At 41.0% G+C, this 18,808-nt stretch overlaps 1 protein-coding gene across 2 annotated transcripts in view; it reads right to left on the bottom strand.

Annotated features, from left to right (window-relative positions):
• The window catches only part of HTR4 (5-hydroxytryptamine receptor 4), a 142,441-nt gene that overhangs the window by 43,208 nt on the left and 80,425 nt on the right, over positions 1-18,808 (bottom strand). For both annotated transcript variants that reach the window (XM_072756921.1, XM_072756922.1), the window contains exons 3-4: positions 9,366-9,491; positions 7,917-8,117 (exon numbers count right to left, since the gene is read on the bottom strand). In XM_072756921.1, coding sequence (XP_072613022.1) covers positions 7,917-8,117; positions 9,366-9,491 — 327 coding nt within the window. The remainder of the gene's footprint in view (positions 1-7,916; positions 8,118-9,365; positions 9,492-18,808) is intronic.

The following is an 18,808-nucleotide window of genomic DNA, read 5'->3' as shown; positions in this document are numbered from 1 at the left end:
GGATGCTGAACAGGCAGTTGGAGAGGGATGGAGAGTCCAGCATGGGACAAGACTGCAGGAGAGATGAGAGCAGAGGTGCAAGTGAAGCCGCTAAATGGGTGAGCTCTCCAAAGGAAAGAGGGGAGACGCCTAGTGCTGGCAGGCTGTGGATCTAATCTTGAAGACATTCATTCATTAAACAGAAAGAAAAAGGCAGCTACCAGTATCTGTGAAGGCACCCATGTCAACCAGTAGAAATGGAAAGGAAAACAATGGAACAATAATGTGACTAACATTCATTGAATGCTTACTATGTACATGCACTGATTGGAGTTATTTGCATGCACTCAGTTACTTATTCTTCATAGACTCCAAAGAGAAGGTTATGTTACACAATGTTATTAACACAACGTTACAGCTGAGTTGATAAGACTCAAAATTTAAGTAACTTCTCAAGATTACATAATTGATAACTGGTCAAATCAGGATTGAGTCCAGGCAGTCTAGCACCCCAGACCTCATTCTTAACTACTTGCTACATGGCACATTCTAGAAGAGTAGAAAAATGAACACCAAAGTCTGCCCAGGCAACCACAAGTCACATCTCAGAACATCTGCTAACTATGCCTGGAGCAGCTACTGTGGACTGATCAGAAGAGCACAAGGACAGGTGGGTTGAAGGCTGACTCTCCAGGAGCTTCTAGTCTAGGGTGAGAGGGACAGAAACCAATGAATAAGATGAGTGATAACTAATATTTAACATTCTATGAGTGCTCAGCTTTAGGAATGAAGCCTGGCTAGCTGGTGGAGAAGGTGACACATATTGTATGAATACTGAAAGGTGAGTGTACATCAGGAAAAGAAAAGAAATGCAAAACACAGGTAGCAACACAGGGCTATGAAGACACATGTTGTACTCAGGATACGATAACGGATCACTCATGGGTGAGAGCTGATGTAGGAAAAACAGACTGAGGATGCATTGGGAAAAGCACTGAAAGACAAGGTAAGAATTTAGCCTATAGTCGATAAGGTGTCACTGAAAAACCTCTGGGACTTTGCACTTGCTGTTTTCTGGAACCCGCCTTCCCCATGCCTCCTTTTCTTCCCCTTTTACCTACCGACATCTGCATGTTCCACAGATTTCATCCTCACCATTACTTCCTCCCAAAGCTTCCTTTGCTTTGGAGGCCACATGCTCCCTGATTTCAATGGACACCAGTTTCACCATAATTACCTACTTACCTACCTGTATTCCCCAGTAGACTAAAAGCTCTTTGATTCATAGATTTTTCTAGTTGTTCGGCACTGCACTTCTACCACTCTGCTCAGCTCCTAGCAATCAGTAAATGCTCAATACATACTTGATGCAATGAATATAAAAATAAGAGTTCATATCCTCTGGCATGAGATTCACTCAACAAATATTATTATTACATACAAAGCATGAACCAAACCTCGAAGAGTATGTGAGAAGAGGAAACATAATACTCTTTCCTTGAAGAAACACAATTAAATCCCATTGGGGAAACAAATGTAACTGCGTGCCACAAGTTCACAGTGACAGATACTTTTCATGTATACATTACAAAATTGAGTGGTGCTGCAGGGAGATCATTAAGAAGTGCAGACACGTGTATCTCTAGCACAGGATGGAATATGCAACCTTTGAGTCAGAATCATATGTTTAACAAGTAATTCTGTTTTAAAAGAAAATCTGTGACTGAGAAATTGTTGGAAGAGTTTTGCTGATAAAACACATCAAGTTCTTGGGCTATCAAGAGAAAGGGTGGCAATTTGCTATCAACGAGGAAATCTTTCAATGCCACAGAGAATGGTATACTAAAAAAGACAGAGAGAGAGAGAATGGTATACTAAGTGAAGTGAAACATTTTAAAGGGATTGCTTTTGATGCCGAATATAGGACAAAGTACAGCGTAGGGAAAGAGGGTCAAGATGGTTAAAGGTCTAAAAAGGTCTAAAAAGTTTGGCATATGAAGCCAGTGGAAGGATTTAGGGATGTTTGGCCTAATGTATGAAGAGATGGGAATGGAAAACTTTTATCTTGTGGAGGCTCCATAAAGATATCTGCACGTCCTTCAGCCAGCCTAAAAGAAGCGATGTTTGCTGTTCTTGTCTACCCCACATCCTTCTTCCAGAGGGAACTGCCTTTCTCCCACAGCATATGGCAGTCATGGTGCCTCACCTCTGCCCAGCAACCACAATGTGTCATTCCAACACGGTGATTGGCCAAGACGAGAGTGACACAAAGTTCTCCTGTGAGAAAGGGCATTTAGGTTTCTTCTCCTGCTCACAAGTTAACGAAGGCCTAAGAGTCATTTTTCTAATCCTAACCTGAGAATAAATACAGTAAGAACACAGCATAGGGACAAAGAACACAGCTATCAAGAGAAGAACACAGAGAAATTTACAGAGACAGAGGAGACAGACAGAAAGAGGAGGAAGAGACAGAGAAGGACAGGCAGAGATAAGGAGGAGACAGAGATGAAGGGAGAGAATGAGCCTCGATGGTATTGTTGAAGCCCTGAAGGTGGCCTTGTCTGAAGCCAGACTTGTTAGCTAATGGAACCAATCAATTTCTTTTTTGTCACATGCTGCTGAAAAAGATCTTAATAGTATATCATCTGAGAAGCAAGTTGGTCAAAATACTACATTCAGGAAATTCTTTGGGATATTTACAAGGAAAGCCCTTTTCTTTTTCTTTTCTTTTCTTTATTTATAAGAGACACACAGAGAGAGGCAGAGACACAAGCAGAGGGAAAAGCAGGCTTCACGCAGGGAGCAGAACGTGGGACTCATCCTGGATGCCCCAGGCTAAAGGCAGCGCTAAACCGCTGGGCCACCAGGGCTGCCCGGGAAAGCCCTTTTCAGTGGCTTATTTAAAACATAAATCTATTTGACTAAACTAAAAATATATTCCCTAAAGTCTGTTTCTTGCATATAAAATGAGTGGAATTTGCAGGGAGCTACTATTTATGGTGGTCACCTCAAGGGTTTACTGCTGTGGAGGTGCAAAAGGAGAATGGAAACCTTTTTATGTTCTCCTTGTAAACTGATGGCATTTTTTATAATAATGCTCAGGCATTATGGTCATGCCTGTTAAGAACTATGATGATTAGAAAAGAAGCTACTTCAGTGGATCAGGTAGGAGGTCATGAACTAGGGTGGGACCAAGGAAGATGGATGTGAGGCTGAGCAGGAGGAAGAGTGTGCTGACCCTAGGAGATGGTGAGGGCTCCCACAGGGGGTGAATCCAGGGATTCTGTGAGAAAGCAGAGGGGACATATTGACCAGAAAGAGATCTGTGCTCTCTGCCTTGCCCAGGCCTCAGAGGGAATTCCTAACACTAAAGTCAAGAATGTTTTCAGTGACTTGAGAATGTGCTGGTCTAGGAGCACTTTCAGCCAAAGGCTATCATGGATAATGCTACATTCAAGAAGTGTCAACTTCCAGCAAAGAGAAAACTGAAGTTTGAGACATATATTTAAGAAGTTAGCAACAGAGATGTCTCCTGACTCCACTCCAACTGATCACCCAGTCTCACCAGCACCACTCCCAGCTGTGCCCCCATATAATTGTTGTTAATGGTTTGGTGCAATTCATTCATAATCTCTCTCTCTCTGTGTGTGTGTGTGTGTGTGTGTGTGTGTGTGTGTCACACTCACTCATGTAAACCCACATACAAACATCTCTTTATTTATTTTATAAAAGCGGAATTATTCTAAACATTAAAATTTGACACTCTCTTTTTTTCCCCAAAAATAATACACCAGCGATATCTTTCTAGGACAAACACATAACTATTTCTCATGATTTATAGTGGCTGGATTAAAAACAGTCCTCTATTACAGATATTTTGTTGGTTTTCATTCACTACAGAACCTTAGATTCAAAATAATCAACCGTACTATAATGCTTTTAATGCAGTTTTCTAGTCTCCCATGACTCATACTATGTGATGCATGTAGTTTAATTATGCTTTGGAAATTATTTTTAACAAGGCAATAAAATTTTCATTAATAGGGTTCAATTCTCAAAGCACCAAGGAAGCACAGTGTAGTTGGGAAAAAGCATTTTATAGTATTAATGGAGTCCTAGATCTTGCTTTGATCCATGGGTCTGCCATCCTGGTGGAATTAAGAATCACAGTGAGCATTCTTGCTTGGGAAGCACTACCTTAGATCAGTTATCCCCACAGACTCATTGTAGTTTCACAGAAGAAGACAAAACATCTTGCCAGGAATTATATGATGAACAATGGCAGCATAGCTCCCTGACACGCTCACTCTGTGCTCTGGCCCAGCCCACTCCAGCCCAGCCTAACTGTCAGGCTGGGAGGTTCACAGCAACAACAGAAGCTAGATGATAAATAAAAGCATACTCTTCCAGGCTAAGATGTTATGTTGTCATGTTCAGAGAGGGCCTTCCATCCCAATGAGAATATCACTGCAGGGACAGGGGATGCTAGAAACAATTGGCAAATTTCCCAGGCCCCCTGAGGAAAACAAGCCAAATGGAATCATTTGACTCCATCTTATTTATGATATCGGAGTTTTTGATGTCCACTATTAGAGAAGGAAATAGAACTAATGGTGGCACAGAAAGAGACTTTTTGAGAGAATTCCCTCAAAAAGAGAGTGTACCAAACACTCCATTTGTTGAACAGTGTTTACCAAATACCTAAATCAGTATTTGTGTAATTACTGGTTAATTGTTAATTTCCCCATTAAAAAGGCAAGTTCCATGAGGGTGGGACCTTGCCTTATTCATATAGTCACACTTTCTCCCATTGGGGGAGATATTCCACATATGAGTGGAATATAAGAAACAAAACAAATGAACAAACAAACAAACAAAAGAGGCAAAAAACTCCCCAGACTCTTAAATACAGAGAACAAATGGGGGTTGACAGAAGGGCAACAGGAGAGGATGGGTGAAATAGGTAAAAAAGAATAAGAGCTACAAACTTCCAGTTACAAAATGAATAAATCATAGAGATGAAAAGTATGGCATAGGGAATATAGTCAATAAAATTGTAATAACATTGTACAGTGACAGATGGTGGCTACACTTACCGTGGTGAGCATTAAGTAATATATAGAATTATTGAAGTATTGTGTGTACACTTAAAAGTAATATAACACGGCAAGTTAATAATACTCCAATAAAAAGTATAAATGCAAAAAATGTTAGAGAACTGATTTTAATCACAATTGCACTAAATTTTACAAAGAAGAATTGGTTTGATGGGACCAGAGACAGCTTCTGGAAAAAGGAAAGAACTGAGCTAAAATCTGAAAGATAGGCAGGGGAGGAGGGGGTAAAGGAGTTTTCCAGGCAGAGGGAGGAGCTAAGGTCCTGGGATGGCTGAGCACAGAGCGCTGGAGAGAAAGAAGGCCAGGACAGCTTGCAGCCCAGGGAGTGAAGCTGGCAAAGGGCATCAAGTAAGGCTGGGGACACGGACAGAGACAGATGGCACAAAACCCTACAGGCCAAGGTGTCTGGTCTTGAGCCCCAGTGCGATGACAGCCATGAAAGGGTCTCAGGGAAAGGAGCACTAAATCAGAGTTGCGCAGTGTGAGAGCTTGTAAGAGGGGAGCAGATTGGAGGAGGATAAAAGAGATGTGGAGAGAACTAGAAGGTTGCTGAAGTGCCTACGCAAGAGATGACATTAGTTTGGGCTAGGATGAAAATGATGAAAAGAAACAGAAATAGAGTTGGATCTGTTTAGGAAGGACAATCAGTAGGACTTATTGTTTAAATGCAGTAGGACTTATTGTTTAAATGTTTAATCAGTAGGACTTAAAAGGAAAGACCACATTGAGAATACCCAATTTCTGGATAATGCATCTGCTGGAGCAGCTATTCACTGAGGAGGTCCACGTTCCGTAAGAAAGATCAGAAGGGGTGTGGATAGTTGTGGGAAACTGAATTAACATCCACTGGCATTGTATCCGTGCCTAGCCAGGCCGAGGCTATGCCTCTGGTGGACTCTCTAACTTAATCCTAACTGCAATCCTATAAAATAGATGCTATTGCTCCCAGTATAGAGATGAGAAAACTGAGACTCAGAAGAGCTTAATAACTTGCCACCGTTCTCAGAGCTAAACATTGGCAGAGCTGGGATTCGAACCCAAATCTCTTCAGTTCTAAAGCAGATGGTTGTTAATGATCAACTCATACTGCTTCATGACAATTCCTACTACTAGGGGAGAATTTCATGAATTTAAAAGAACCCAATAGTTCATCTGGAACTCTGAAGCCAAATCTCCCTGTAGGGAAACTTCAGTCCCCTTAGGGCTGCTCAGAGTAAAATTTCCATATCAGGAAGATGATTCTACATGTCCCCCTATTCTTTACTCCCTACTCAGCTCATTCTCTTCCCCTTGCTTTTGCCCAAAACTGAAGGTTACCTCCACTTGCCATGATCACCTCTGCTTTGCCTTCTCCACGTTCCTATAACACTTTCAGTCTCGGCGCTCATTTTGGCAATGATCACATACAGGCAGCCCTGTAAGATTTCCTTGTGCCTTACATTTTATTTCTTCTCATGTGAACTTTCATACGCTGTGTAGTGACTGTCTTAGAGACTTTCATGTACTGAAATCAGATTGTTGTAAACAAGTTAATAAACACAAACTTCAAACTATGACATGCTATGGGTCTGGCTGCCAACCAACAGTTCAGTTTTACCAACGTCACTATCTGTAGCTATAGAGTCTCATTTCATGTGCATTTAACTTCAGCACATTCAACTACATGTTCTTTGTAGAGCAAGAGAGAGAAAGAAGTCGCACACTTTAAGTAGAGCTCGCCATTATACTTGCCATTCCAATCAATAAGCACCTGTCCCATGGGATAGGAGATGAATCTGCTGTTCCTGCAGCTGGGTTCAGGCCCTTAGGACCTTCCCCAGTGTGAGTAATTCTCTGGACAGACTCTGATTTTCATGTTTAAAGACACATACTTTGGATGCATCACAATCTCTAATTTTAGTCAACTGCTTTTCCCATCTCACAATTAAAGAAACAGTGACCTAACCCTAGGCCAGAGGAAAAATTGGGCCTGTTGGACTCTTTTAGAGACAGGAAAAGTTTGTCGCTGGTAATTCTGATAACATATGACTTGCATACCACACTGGCTTTTAGGACTATACCCCTAAGATACGAACACCGAGATGGTGGCCTATGATCCTGTAATCTTTAAATTATATTCTGCTCTTATTGCGGAATACAAATGTGTAGGAATTGGAAAACAAGTCCTAAGACAGCTGATAAGTGTACATCTCAAACAAATAAGACAAAGATGGAAATCATTAGGCCTCCTGAAGTCAAATGTGAAGAAAAAGAACAAAACTATACAAAAGAATTAAATGCTAGCTTCGCATCCCCCCTCCCCACAAGCAGTTAATAGGGATTTTATAATTAACTTTCGGGAAAAGATCCTCCAAGTTGCATGTGCATACCTAGATAAACACATAAAATTATGATACAGACACTTTTTTCCAGAGGAGGTCATGTTTAAATATCAGACTCTCATTCTGAACCAGCCCTACTGACTAGGGGCAGGTGCATTAATTCTTGCTCCCTCCGAGTTTTGTTCACACCATGAGTATAAAATGTAGAGCTCTCCAGTAGACCTGATTACCAGTACCTGTCACTATCTAGATTGTGAACTCCCCGCAGGCAGGTTCTAAGCCTTACAAACCTCTGTGTCTGCAAGACCTCGGAGAGGGCTCAACTAAAAAGGAGCCCTCCGCACAGACTGGAGAGCAGGGGAATCAGGGCATAACCAGATCTATCTCTCTGAGATTCATCACTTCTAAGGAATTAGGGAAGAAAGAAAGGCATGGTCCAGTAGCCATCAGGTCCTTGCCCCAACATGAAGCTCTGCCGGGCACACTGCTCTGCTCTTACCTGTCCAGGGAAATGCAGCACAGGTGAAAAATCGATGCTGTCGTGAGCAGGACATCTAGAGATGTCCGGACGAGGCAAAACATCTCCCCATAAATCCAGATGTCTTGAACCAGCTCAATGGCACCAAAGGGCATCACCAGCACAGAAACCAGCAGATCCACAAAGGCGAGAGATACAATGAAATAATTGGTTTTTATCTTCCTGTGAGTGAAAAAGTAGAAGAGGGAGAAGGCAGGGGGAGGGGAGGAAAGGAAAGGGAGAGAGAAAGGAGCAAGAGAGGAAAAAGGAGGAGAGGGAAACAAAGAAGGGAGAGAGACAAAGGAAAGAGAAGTCAAGCACAATGTGTTCTGTGAGATTCTCTTTTCCATTCTGTCTCACGGTGTGCAAGGTCCAGCCACCCCTGCCTTCTCCAGACCCCTTGCCACCCAAATCCCTCCCATCCTCTTCCCTGAGGCCCCATGAGTGGACTCCCTCCAAGGGCCTCTACACAGTCTGCTTTCTCTCCCTACCTGCCCTTCCCTTCAGGCTGTGGTTTGGTTATTCTCAGGGAATCCCCCCCCACTAGGCTCCCTCCTCACAAATGGTGTTAAATTCCACTGTTTCCCACTCTTTGGTTGACTACTGTGTGCCTCAAATTTGTGACACTGGTCAGAATTGTGCTTTTACACTTTCTTTGCATCATCCCTGGATTAGGGCCTGCCTTGCTTGGGGAAGAAGGCTACAGATAAGGCAGGACTGCATTTTTTATGCCCCTTTATGGCCTGGTGGCTCTCGATCCAGGCTGAACACTAGAATCACTTGGTGAATTTTTAGAAATATTGAATCCCATGTCTCTCCCCAGATCAATTAGTTCAGACTTTGGGTGATTAACCCCCCTAGCCTCTCCTAGGCTCCCAGGGTTTCAGATAAAATATAGGACACCTAGTTAAGTTGCAATTTCAAACAATGAATAACCATTTAGTATAAGTATGTTTCAAACACTACATAAGACATACTTATACTACACATTAGCAATTTTCAAAAGGTCTTCAGGTGATTTTAATTGCAGCTAAGTTGAGACTCGAAGTAGAAAGAGCGGAAGACACAAGTTTAAATCCTAGATCAGTCATTGGGCAGTCACCCCTTTTCAGAACCATTGATAAAGTGGGGAGGTTAGATTAAATATGCCCTTAACAGTTATATGTATATATACAGTGATCACACCTATTACCAAAACCCCCAAAGTTGAACACAGGAAAAAAGACGGGACAGAGATGCATGTTAAGTGCTTACATTGGCTACGTCAGTAAAGGGGAATTATGTGTCATCTTTCCCCTGCTCTATTTTACAACATCGTTTCCCTTTTATAATTATAAATTGTAATGGAACTCATAGTTTGGACCCCAGCTCTCCAGGGAGAGCCTAGAACTCCACTCTGGTTTCCTCCTGAGGTCTCCTCCTGCTACTCACCTGAGCTGCCTGTCCCTGCACACAGCCACCATCACCAGCAGGTTCCCCAAGATGGCCATCAGGATAACCGCCGAGAGAAACGTGAGCAGCAAGACTTTCTCCACTGAACCAAAACCCTCCTTGGAACTGGAAGAAACACATGCACACAGGCACACACACACACACACACACACAGAATTAAAGGAAACTCTGAGATACAGAAAAGAATATTAATTTTTTCCTCTCTTATCTTCAGGAAGGTAACTTTACCAGTAGCAGCTGTAATACACATTTATTGTGCACCCAGTGTATGCCGCTGTCTATACCCGTCACTTTACATGCTGTCCTAGTGAACTCCTATATAGCAAGGAGAAGGCTAAGAGAGGTGAATTTTCTATCTTAAGATCACACAGTTATTCTGCAATCTGAGAACTTGTGACTTTCCTTCAGAGCACTGACCTCAGCTCACATTCAGAAATGTGTTTGGTTGACTCCTGTTTTGTGCCCTCCCCAAATGCAAACTCCACGAAGCAGAGGCCTTGTCTGTTTTATCCGCTGATCAATTCAATTTCAATGCATCACTCATTTGTCAGATGAAGGAAAGATGGCGTTGGATGAATGAATGACAGTAACTTGAACCAGGGTCTGTGTGAATACAAAGGCCACCTTGCCTCCTGAACCCCATCCCTGTCCATGCGGAAGCTGCTATGTACAGGTGGGCTGTCCAAGGGAGAGATCGTGGCTTGAAGGTTCTAACAAAGTTGACCTGAATAAACTGATCAGATTCTGTGAAGTCCATTGCAAAGACAGGAGCCAATCAACACATTCAGGTGCTCCTTTCACTGCCCTGAATCCTATTTCTTCTGGTGCCCAACATCCCAGCCCAAGACTGTGTTCTTGTCAATTTCAGCATCTAATTTGGTTCTCTAAACCCTGCCCTACTAGTGCAAATTCAGCATTTTGTTTTATTGACTTCGAAGCAAGTGTCCCCATCAATGAAAGCATAAAATCTGCCGGCTGTCAAGAAGCTGTGAGAAAAAAAATTTTATTTTTAATAGAGTAGTAATAAAATGTTCTTTTTAAATGAAGTTTCAAAGAACCTCAAAATGCTCAGACACAAACCCTACATTATAATATGGAGAAACAGGTCCAGAGAGGAGAACTGAATTGTCAAAGTATATTAGTGTCTGGTCTGGGAGAAGCTGCTTGTCCTGTGAGCCCACCCCTGGAAACATAAGGTTCCAAGAAGCAAGAAACAGCTATCTTTACTGAGCTACTTCAACTGAAAACCAAGATGGCTGTTGGCCCCAAATGGCAGCAGCCCACCAAGTCCTAGCTCTGGCCTCATCCAAAATTTTTTCCAGTATGCCTGGCATGGAAGACAAGGTTATTACAGTGGTTGGAGAACCAGCAAGTTCCTCCACTCTGCTAATAAGTGTTTTGATTAATTGATTGCAGTTATTATGGTTAAGGTTTCATAAAAAGAAATTCAACATATGTTCATCCAAATCACTCTTTCACACCTAAACTCCAACTACCAACATGTTACAAATATTAGATAAGGAAGATTTAATTCAAGAGGAAAAATGCTTCAGTAGGATGATATGGCTACCTCAAATTAATTTGATCTTAGGTTATGTTAATGCATAATGTCTAACAAAGCAGGTGACAGTGGTTTTTCTCCTTGTCCTTCTCAGAGGCTCTGACCGAGAGCCCTTCTGAAACATGTCCTCCCAAAGCCTCTGTACTTGCTGTGCCTTTCTCCTGGACTGCTTCTTTAGTGGCTGGCTTCTTCTCATCATTCAGGTCTCAGATTAAAGTTAATCCCCCTTGAATGTGCCACCGTCAACAAACATTTTGCTTTTCTTTATAGCACTTGTTATCTGAAATGACTTCTGTTGTTGATTATTGTCTGTGTCCTACCCCCACAGAATGACTTTGGTTCTCTTTTTCACTGCAATTCCCAGATCCTAGCACAGTGTCTAATCTGCAATGTATGTGTACAGGTATGTGTAGCACATGGGAAGTACTCAATTATTTTCTAATTAAGTGAAAGAAAGACATATTGTATTCATAATGGTGAGGTTTATTCTTCAATGTCTTTGAAGACTGGTCTTTGAAGGTACAAAGGAGATTTTACCTAGAGAAGAGAAGACACACAGATAAGACACAAAAGCTATTTTTAACTATCTGAAGCCCTGTCAGTTGAAATAAGAGTAGATTTATGCATTCGTTCATTCAACAACATTTTCTGAACACCTACTCTGCAGTAGGCACTGTTGCATGTCTTATGGAAGCAGAAATAAGTGAAACAGAGAATAGACAATGAATAGATAAATGAGAAAATATGTAAAGTATCAGCCAGTCATATACACTATGGTAAAAAAAAATCTAGGAAGGACAGGAGGACAGGCCTGCCAGAGGGGGATGAAGGGTTAGCTATTTAATAGTTGTCAGAGAAGGCACTGTGATAGGATTGTCACAATTGACGCCCTGAAGGCTGCACAACTAAATGGAACCAGTGATCAGGTTGTAAGCAATGGTTCTCAACTTATTACATATTAAGACAAATACCATATGATTTCACTCATATATGGAATTTAAGAAACAAAACATAGGGGAAGGGAAAGGAAAAGAAAATGAGCTAAGAACAGAGAGGGGGCAATCCATAACAGACTCTTAACTCTAGGAAAGTGAGGGTTGCTGGAGAGGAGATGGGTGGAGGGATGGGGTAACTGGGTGACAGGCACTAAGGACTGTACATGATGTAATGAGCACTGGGTGTTATATGCAAGGATGAATCACTAAATTCTACCCCTGAAACTAATATCACACTATATGTTAGTTAAATTGAATTTAAATTAAAAACACTTAAAAAAAATCACCTAAGAAGCCTTCACAAATGCTGGTATATGAGCTCCAATCTCAAAGACACTGATTTAATTGGTCTGGGTTTTGCAGCCTAAATATTGGAATTTTTAAAAGCTCTCAAGTGATTCTTATGTGCAACCAAGGCTGAGAATCACTGCTAGAGGGAGGCCTGGGTGGCTTAGCAGTTGAGCATCTGCCTCTGGCTCAAGGTGTGATCCCAGGTCCTGGGACTGAGTCCCATCGGGCTTTCCATGGGGAGTCTGCTTCTCCCTCTGCCTATGTCTCTGCCTCTCTGCGTGTTTCTCATGAATGAATGAATAAATGAAATCTTTTAAAAAAAGAGAGAGAATCACTGCTAGAGAAAGGTAAGATTTAGTAATGGATAATAAGGACTTTCTAACAACTGATGATGGTCTGCAATAGCTTCCTGGAGTTGTTTTGAACTCCCAGGCTTAGGAAATGTTTAAGAATACCTAGATGTCACTAAGCCACCACTTAGCAGCCCTTAAGATGGCTATTATAAAAATAAAATAAAACTGAAAAATAACAAGTGTTGATAACCATGTGGGGAGAGTAGAACCCTTTGCACTCTTACAGAAATGTAAAATGGTGCAGTCACTGTGAAAAACCATTTCTCAGAAGATACTTTCTCAAAAGTGTCTTAAAAGACTAATCATGGAATGACAAGATGACCCAGTAATTTCAGTCCTAGGTATATACCCTAAAGAATTGAAAGCAGGGGCATAAATGAATATTTGTATACCTGTGTTTATAGCAACATTATTCACCACAGCCAAAAGGTGGAAACAATCAAAGTGTCCATCAACAGACAAATGGATGAACAAAATGGGATATATACATATTATGGAATATTATTCAGCCATAGAAAGAAATGAAGTTCTGATACAAGCTATAATATGGATAAACCTTAAAAATATTATGCTTAGTGAAATGAAATAATGCAGACAAAAAGACAGATATGCATGATTCTGCTTATACGAAGAGACTACAATACGCAAATTCACAGAGACAGAGAACAAAATAATGGTGACCAGGGATTTGGGTGAGCAGGGAATGAGAAGTTATTTAGTGAGTACAGAGTTTATGTTAGGAAGAGGAAAAATTCTGGAAATAGCGATGATGGTTGAAGACTTTCATGAATGTACTTACTATCACTGAATTACACATTTAAAATGGTTATTGTACATATTAATGGTAAATTTTATGTTATGTATATTTTATCACAATGAAAAAAGGTTACATGGATGACCACATATCAGGATACTGTATAGGGCTCCTATGTTGGAGGCAGGTTGGACTAGCTGATTTTAGGTTGCTTTCTTGTCTGTGGACAATGAGCTGAATAATATTATTCTTAGAACATGGATTCTCCATCAACCACATCCTCATCATTAGAACCATTTCCCCTGTACTGCCTTTCCTTTTGTAGGAGGAAAAAAAAAACAGATTCAGGGTATGTAGTGAACACCTCTGGTAACAGAGAATTTATATTTCAAATCCAAAGGATATGTAGGATCAGAGAATCCCAAGTTCTGTATAAAGGTTCATTTGTGGCATGCCAATTAGAAGCTAGAAATAGCTAAACTTTAAACTGTAAGTGACAAGCAAAATTTAGTCACAGAAGCTTTTCTAATTAAACAGAACTGCCCACTGAACTAAATGTAAGTCTAGTAAGGGTAACTAAAATAAATCAGGAACCATTTCAGCAAAATCTGTGTTAGATCCTTGGGTTACCTTTGACATCATCCAACCACTCCCTGTCAACCACTACTAAGCAGTCCTCATCTGGCCAAAGAGCTGTCCACTCCACTACATTGGTTCTTTGACAATTATTCTTATGAAAAATTTTCCTTTCTCTTCTTTTTAAAAAAATATATGTATTTTTATTTTCGAGGGGGGAAAGGAGAGGAAGAGTAGACTGTGCTGAGCATGGAGCCCAATGTGGGGTGCGATTTCACAACCCTGAGATCATGACCTGAGCTGAAACCAAGAATCAGACACTTAACCACCGTGCCACCCAGGTGCCCCTCCTTTCTCGTCTTTACTTTCTCAGTGATCTCTTGATCTATTAATAAAGAAACACCACAAACTTGTTGGCTCTGTGTACCATTTTCTCTGCTCTTAATAGGAGAAAATATATAACAACAATTCTGGATAAATTTCCACATAGGTTAGTATATAAAAATAAATTATAAATGATAAAATATAATAAAACAATCATTATTATTAATATCAGAAGCCCATATAGTGACAACAGCTAAAGAAGTTTTAAGTTTGTTACATTATCCAGAACAATTGGTTTCAAGGTCACATCTTTATCCATTCCCCCTATCCACTGACACTTAGGCTGCTTCCATATCTTGGCTCGTGTAAATAATGTTGCAGTAAACATAGAGGTACATGTATCTTTGCAAATTAGTGTGTTCATTTTCTTTGGGTAAATACCCAGAAGTGAAATTATGGATTGTATGTTATTTCTATTTCTAATTTCTTGAGGGTCTTCCATACTGTTTTGCATGGTGGCTGCACCAATTTACATTCCTGCCAGCAGGGCACAAGGGCTCCTTTTCCTCTACATGCTCACCAGCACTTGTTATTTCTTGTCTTTTTGATGCTAGCCACTCTGACAGGTGTGATCTTAGAGCATTTACTTTAGAAAACTTGTAATTGTAAATTCTTTCTATGGCCCTTTGGGATATAAATATTTTTAAAAGCTTCTTTCCAGTTTTACAAGCCAGGACTGTCTTTCTCACAGACCTAGCAGTCGTTCCTTTGAAATGTTATCATTAGGGAAGACAGAGCCCCTGCTTTCCAGTTCCTATAGGAGGGTAGGAGCCTAATTTCCATGGACACGTTGCCCCAAATTACAAAACTACCTTCTGTTTCTTTTGGGTAAGGCCAGATAGCAAACACAGAGGGCCTATGAGCCCCACCCCCACTCCATTCCTGAAAACCTCTCCTGTCCTTTGTTTCAGTGAAACTGAGTTCAGACTGCATTCTGGTTTCTCTCCCCAATAGCAACAGCCTTGAAAAAGTTGTCCTTATCTGTTTGTGTCCAGTGCAATTTTTGCTTTGACAGTATACATCACTTTCACAATTATGTCATGTGTGTACTGTCTTCATCACCTTTATTAGTTGCCATGAATAAAACCCATGACAGTCACAGTACATCTAGGAGGCTTAAGCTCAGACAATATTTGTGTTGGTAATATTTCTTATGCAAATTAATTTTTAAAAGCCTTTTTAGGTAAAGTAAAATAGCAGAGTCCATGGGTATCCTAACTGTTTTCCTCTGTACCAATAACTTCAGAAATATTGTAACTGTAACCTTTCTAAAGCATAAGGCACTTTATTTCCTTTAAATATAGGCACTTGTTTTCTGGGTGTCTTGAGAGCCTAATGCACAAACAATGGCCAGACTCTATATAACAATAAAACTCCCAACTGGCAATGCCTGCCACAATCAGCCCAGAAAGGTCAGAACTTATCCAATGACTGCCAACCTCTGTATTTTTTCCCTCCTACCGGCTTCCAACTCAAGCCCAACCACAGAAAGACAAATATGCCCCCCAAACCAATGACATGAGAGGGTCCCCTTCTTGTTAGCTTACCTCTTGCCTTCCTGTGTCAACAACCTCCAACCAGAGAACAGCTAAAGCCCTGGTGTTTTCTTTTCTTTTCTTTTCTTTTTTCTTTTCTTTTCTTTTCTTTTCTTTTCTTTTCTTTTCTTTTCTTTTCTTTTCTTTTCTTTTAAGATTTAATTTATTTATTCATGACACACACACACATACACACACACACACACAGAGAGAGAGAGAGAGAGGCAGAGACACAGGCAGAGGGAGAAGCAGGCTCCATTTCATGCAGGGAGCCTGACGTGGGACTCGATCCCAGGTCTCCAGGACCACACCCTGGGCTGAAGGCAGCGCTAAACCACTGAGCCACCTGGGCTGCCCCTGGTGTTTTCTTTATAAGCGTTTGCAGTCTCATGCCTGACTCTGTGTCTTTGCGAACTGCAAGTGATGATGACTGGCCCCCAACCCCATTGGTATAGTCTCTGTGGAATGCCCCTGTTCTCATTCACATGGTCCTCACTTACTCCCACATTCTAGATATATTCTAGGCATGTTCCACTGACTTGGAATCCTTTTATTTTCAAATACTCTGGGGGGAGTATTTATTAATATATGCTTAATGTTACTTTGGGCGCTAAATGGTAAGTTTTCAGATGTTCCAGTTAGCTTTTTTTCTTTTAGTAGTTTTTTTCCTTAAAAGATTTTTTTTTAAGGAAGGACTAAATATGATCATTCATATGAAACTGTTCCATTATAAGAGCATCAGAGCAGTGTGCTCCAAAATCACCACGGAGTATCAAAGTTTGGTTAAGACACAGATTGCTGAGTCCACCTACACAATTTCTAATTCAGTACATCTGGAGTGGGGCCCTAAATCTGCATTTCTAACAAGTTCCTGGGTGATGCTGATGTGGCAGTGGGTCTAGAGGCCACACTTTGGAAACTGCTGAGCTAGAGCACTGTTACAGAATGTCCTTTACCCCACACTCATTTCTCCACTCAAGTAACTTGTTTTTTGCTCCTACTTGTGGAACTTCCTGCTTGGAAGTGGGGAAATTCCGACATCAAGCACTTACTACATGGCAAACAATGCACTAGGGAAGTTTTCGATGCTGCCTCATTTCATCCTCACAATTACAATGTAATCTAGTATCATGATGTCCTTTGTCCAAAGACACTGGTGCTCAGCATGGTCGGAAAATAAGACCCTACAGCTATCAAGTGGTGTACCTGGGATTTAAACCTATGTACTCTGATTGCAAGCCCAGTACTTTTCCCACCAGATTTTAAACAAGCTCATTTGAAATTGAATAAAATTCCTTTAAAAAAACTGCTAAAGTTTTACTTTTTGTCTACAGACTTAATAAACAACATGTTGATGATGACCGCTAATATGCCTTGTGAAAATACACTAGCTATAGAAAACGGTAGAGATAAAAAAAATCTTTATGGGAAGAAGATTATGCAGAATGGAGTTTCTATGCAAGTCCAAAAAAAAAAAAAAAACAGAAAAAAAATCCCTCTTTTTGTTTGTTTTGAAGACCCTACAGAGGAGGGTGGGAGAGTGGTGGGTGGTTGATGCACAGCTGATGAAGGTCAGGTATTTTTCAAATGCAAACTTGTGGAGGAAAATTCTAGTGGCAAGCTTTTAATAGGCTCTTCGAGTTCCTCAAAGATCACACATACAGGGCATGAGAAAAACTTCAAAGCCCTGAGAGTCTCTGTCTGTATAGACTATAATGGGAGTTCAAAGCTGCAAGAACACAAAGTATATCAGGATCAAAGACACTGTTTTCCGAGGCCATGCCTGAATGCAAAGCCAAGCCAGGACTGAGGTGACAAGGTGAGACCTACGGTTGGGAAGATTGTCACTGCTGCACAGCATGTTAACTACTGGGGTTTCCATTCGTTTTGGAAATAAAATGCTAAATGACAGTGTCACTTAATTATACCCTAGAGGTGTGTCTCACTTTAAGAAAGTCCATTCTTCCAAGATTGGAACTGAGCAAACACCTTAAGAGACAATTTTTTTCTGTACAGTATATATATTTTTATCTATACACAAATTCAGGGTAGGGTCTCTGGTCTGTTTTGCAAACACGTCTTTGCCCACAGAGGGTACCAAATGCCCATTAGGTACAGAAATGTGTTCCTTTGGAGTAAGACAAGGGGCATGTTTTCAGTATTTGGCTGATCATTCCCTCGAAATTACCCTTGTAGTTACAAGAAATCCAGCCCAGGGGAAAAAAATGTGGGCATATAAGGCCTCTCCCCTGTAGTCAATCATTTACCCCAAGGATAAGGGCTCAAGGAAAAGCGGAATTTCCCATACTCTGATAACAACCTGCTCCCCATCCGTCTGCTATAGTTGGTCCCCTGTCATTGGGCCCAGTTGCTAATGGAGCCAGCTTTGCATATTTTGCCAGGGTCCAGGCTTGCTGTTGCTCAGTATTATGATTTCTCACCTCACCTCTGCTCTGAGAGTGTAGAACTTCTCTACTCACATGAAAGAAGAAATTGCCTGGTGTTGCTTTACTACAGGGACAGCCAAACAATGGCCAATGAGCCAAATCCAGCCCACTGCCTGTATTTGTAAACAAAATTTCATTGGAACAAGGTCACACTTAATCACTTATGCATCTTCTATGGCTGCTTTCCATGACAAAGACAGAAATGAGGAATTATGATGGAGACTCTGTGGATACAGAAGCTGAAATTATTTATTCTGATCCTCTCTGAAATGAGTTTGATGACCCCTGCCCTTCTGGAAACTAAAATGAGTTTGGTCTAAAGAAGAATATGCTGTGGAGATATTAGGATCTATGAGAACCTACTAAAAGAAATCTATTTCACTGGGAGTTATTCATTCCTCTGGATCTGTTCACTAAAGTGGGAAGAAACATTATTCCACTTGACCACGCCAGACACCAGGCATCTGACTCCATTCTCCTCCTTTACCTAAGCCACTACCTACTTTGAGTAGCTTTCCAAACTCTT

The sequence above is a fragment of the Vulpes vulpes genome, chromosome 4 (assembly GCF_048418805.1).
Source record: "Vulpes vulpes isolate BD-2025 chromosome 4, VulVul3, whole genome shotgun sequence".
Lineage (NCBI taxonomy): Eukaryota > Metazoa > Chordata > Mammalia > Carnivora > Canidae > Vulpes > Vulpes vulpes.
Note: the sequence above shows the minus strand (reverse complement) of the source record. Positions and strands in the feature narration are given on the sequence as shown.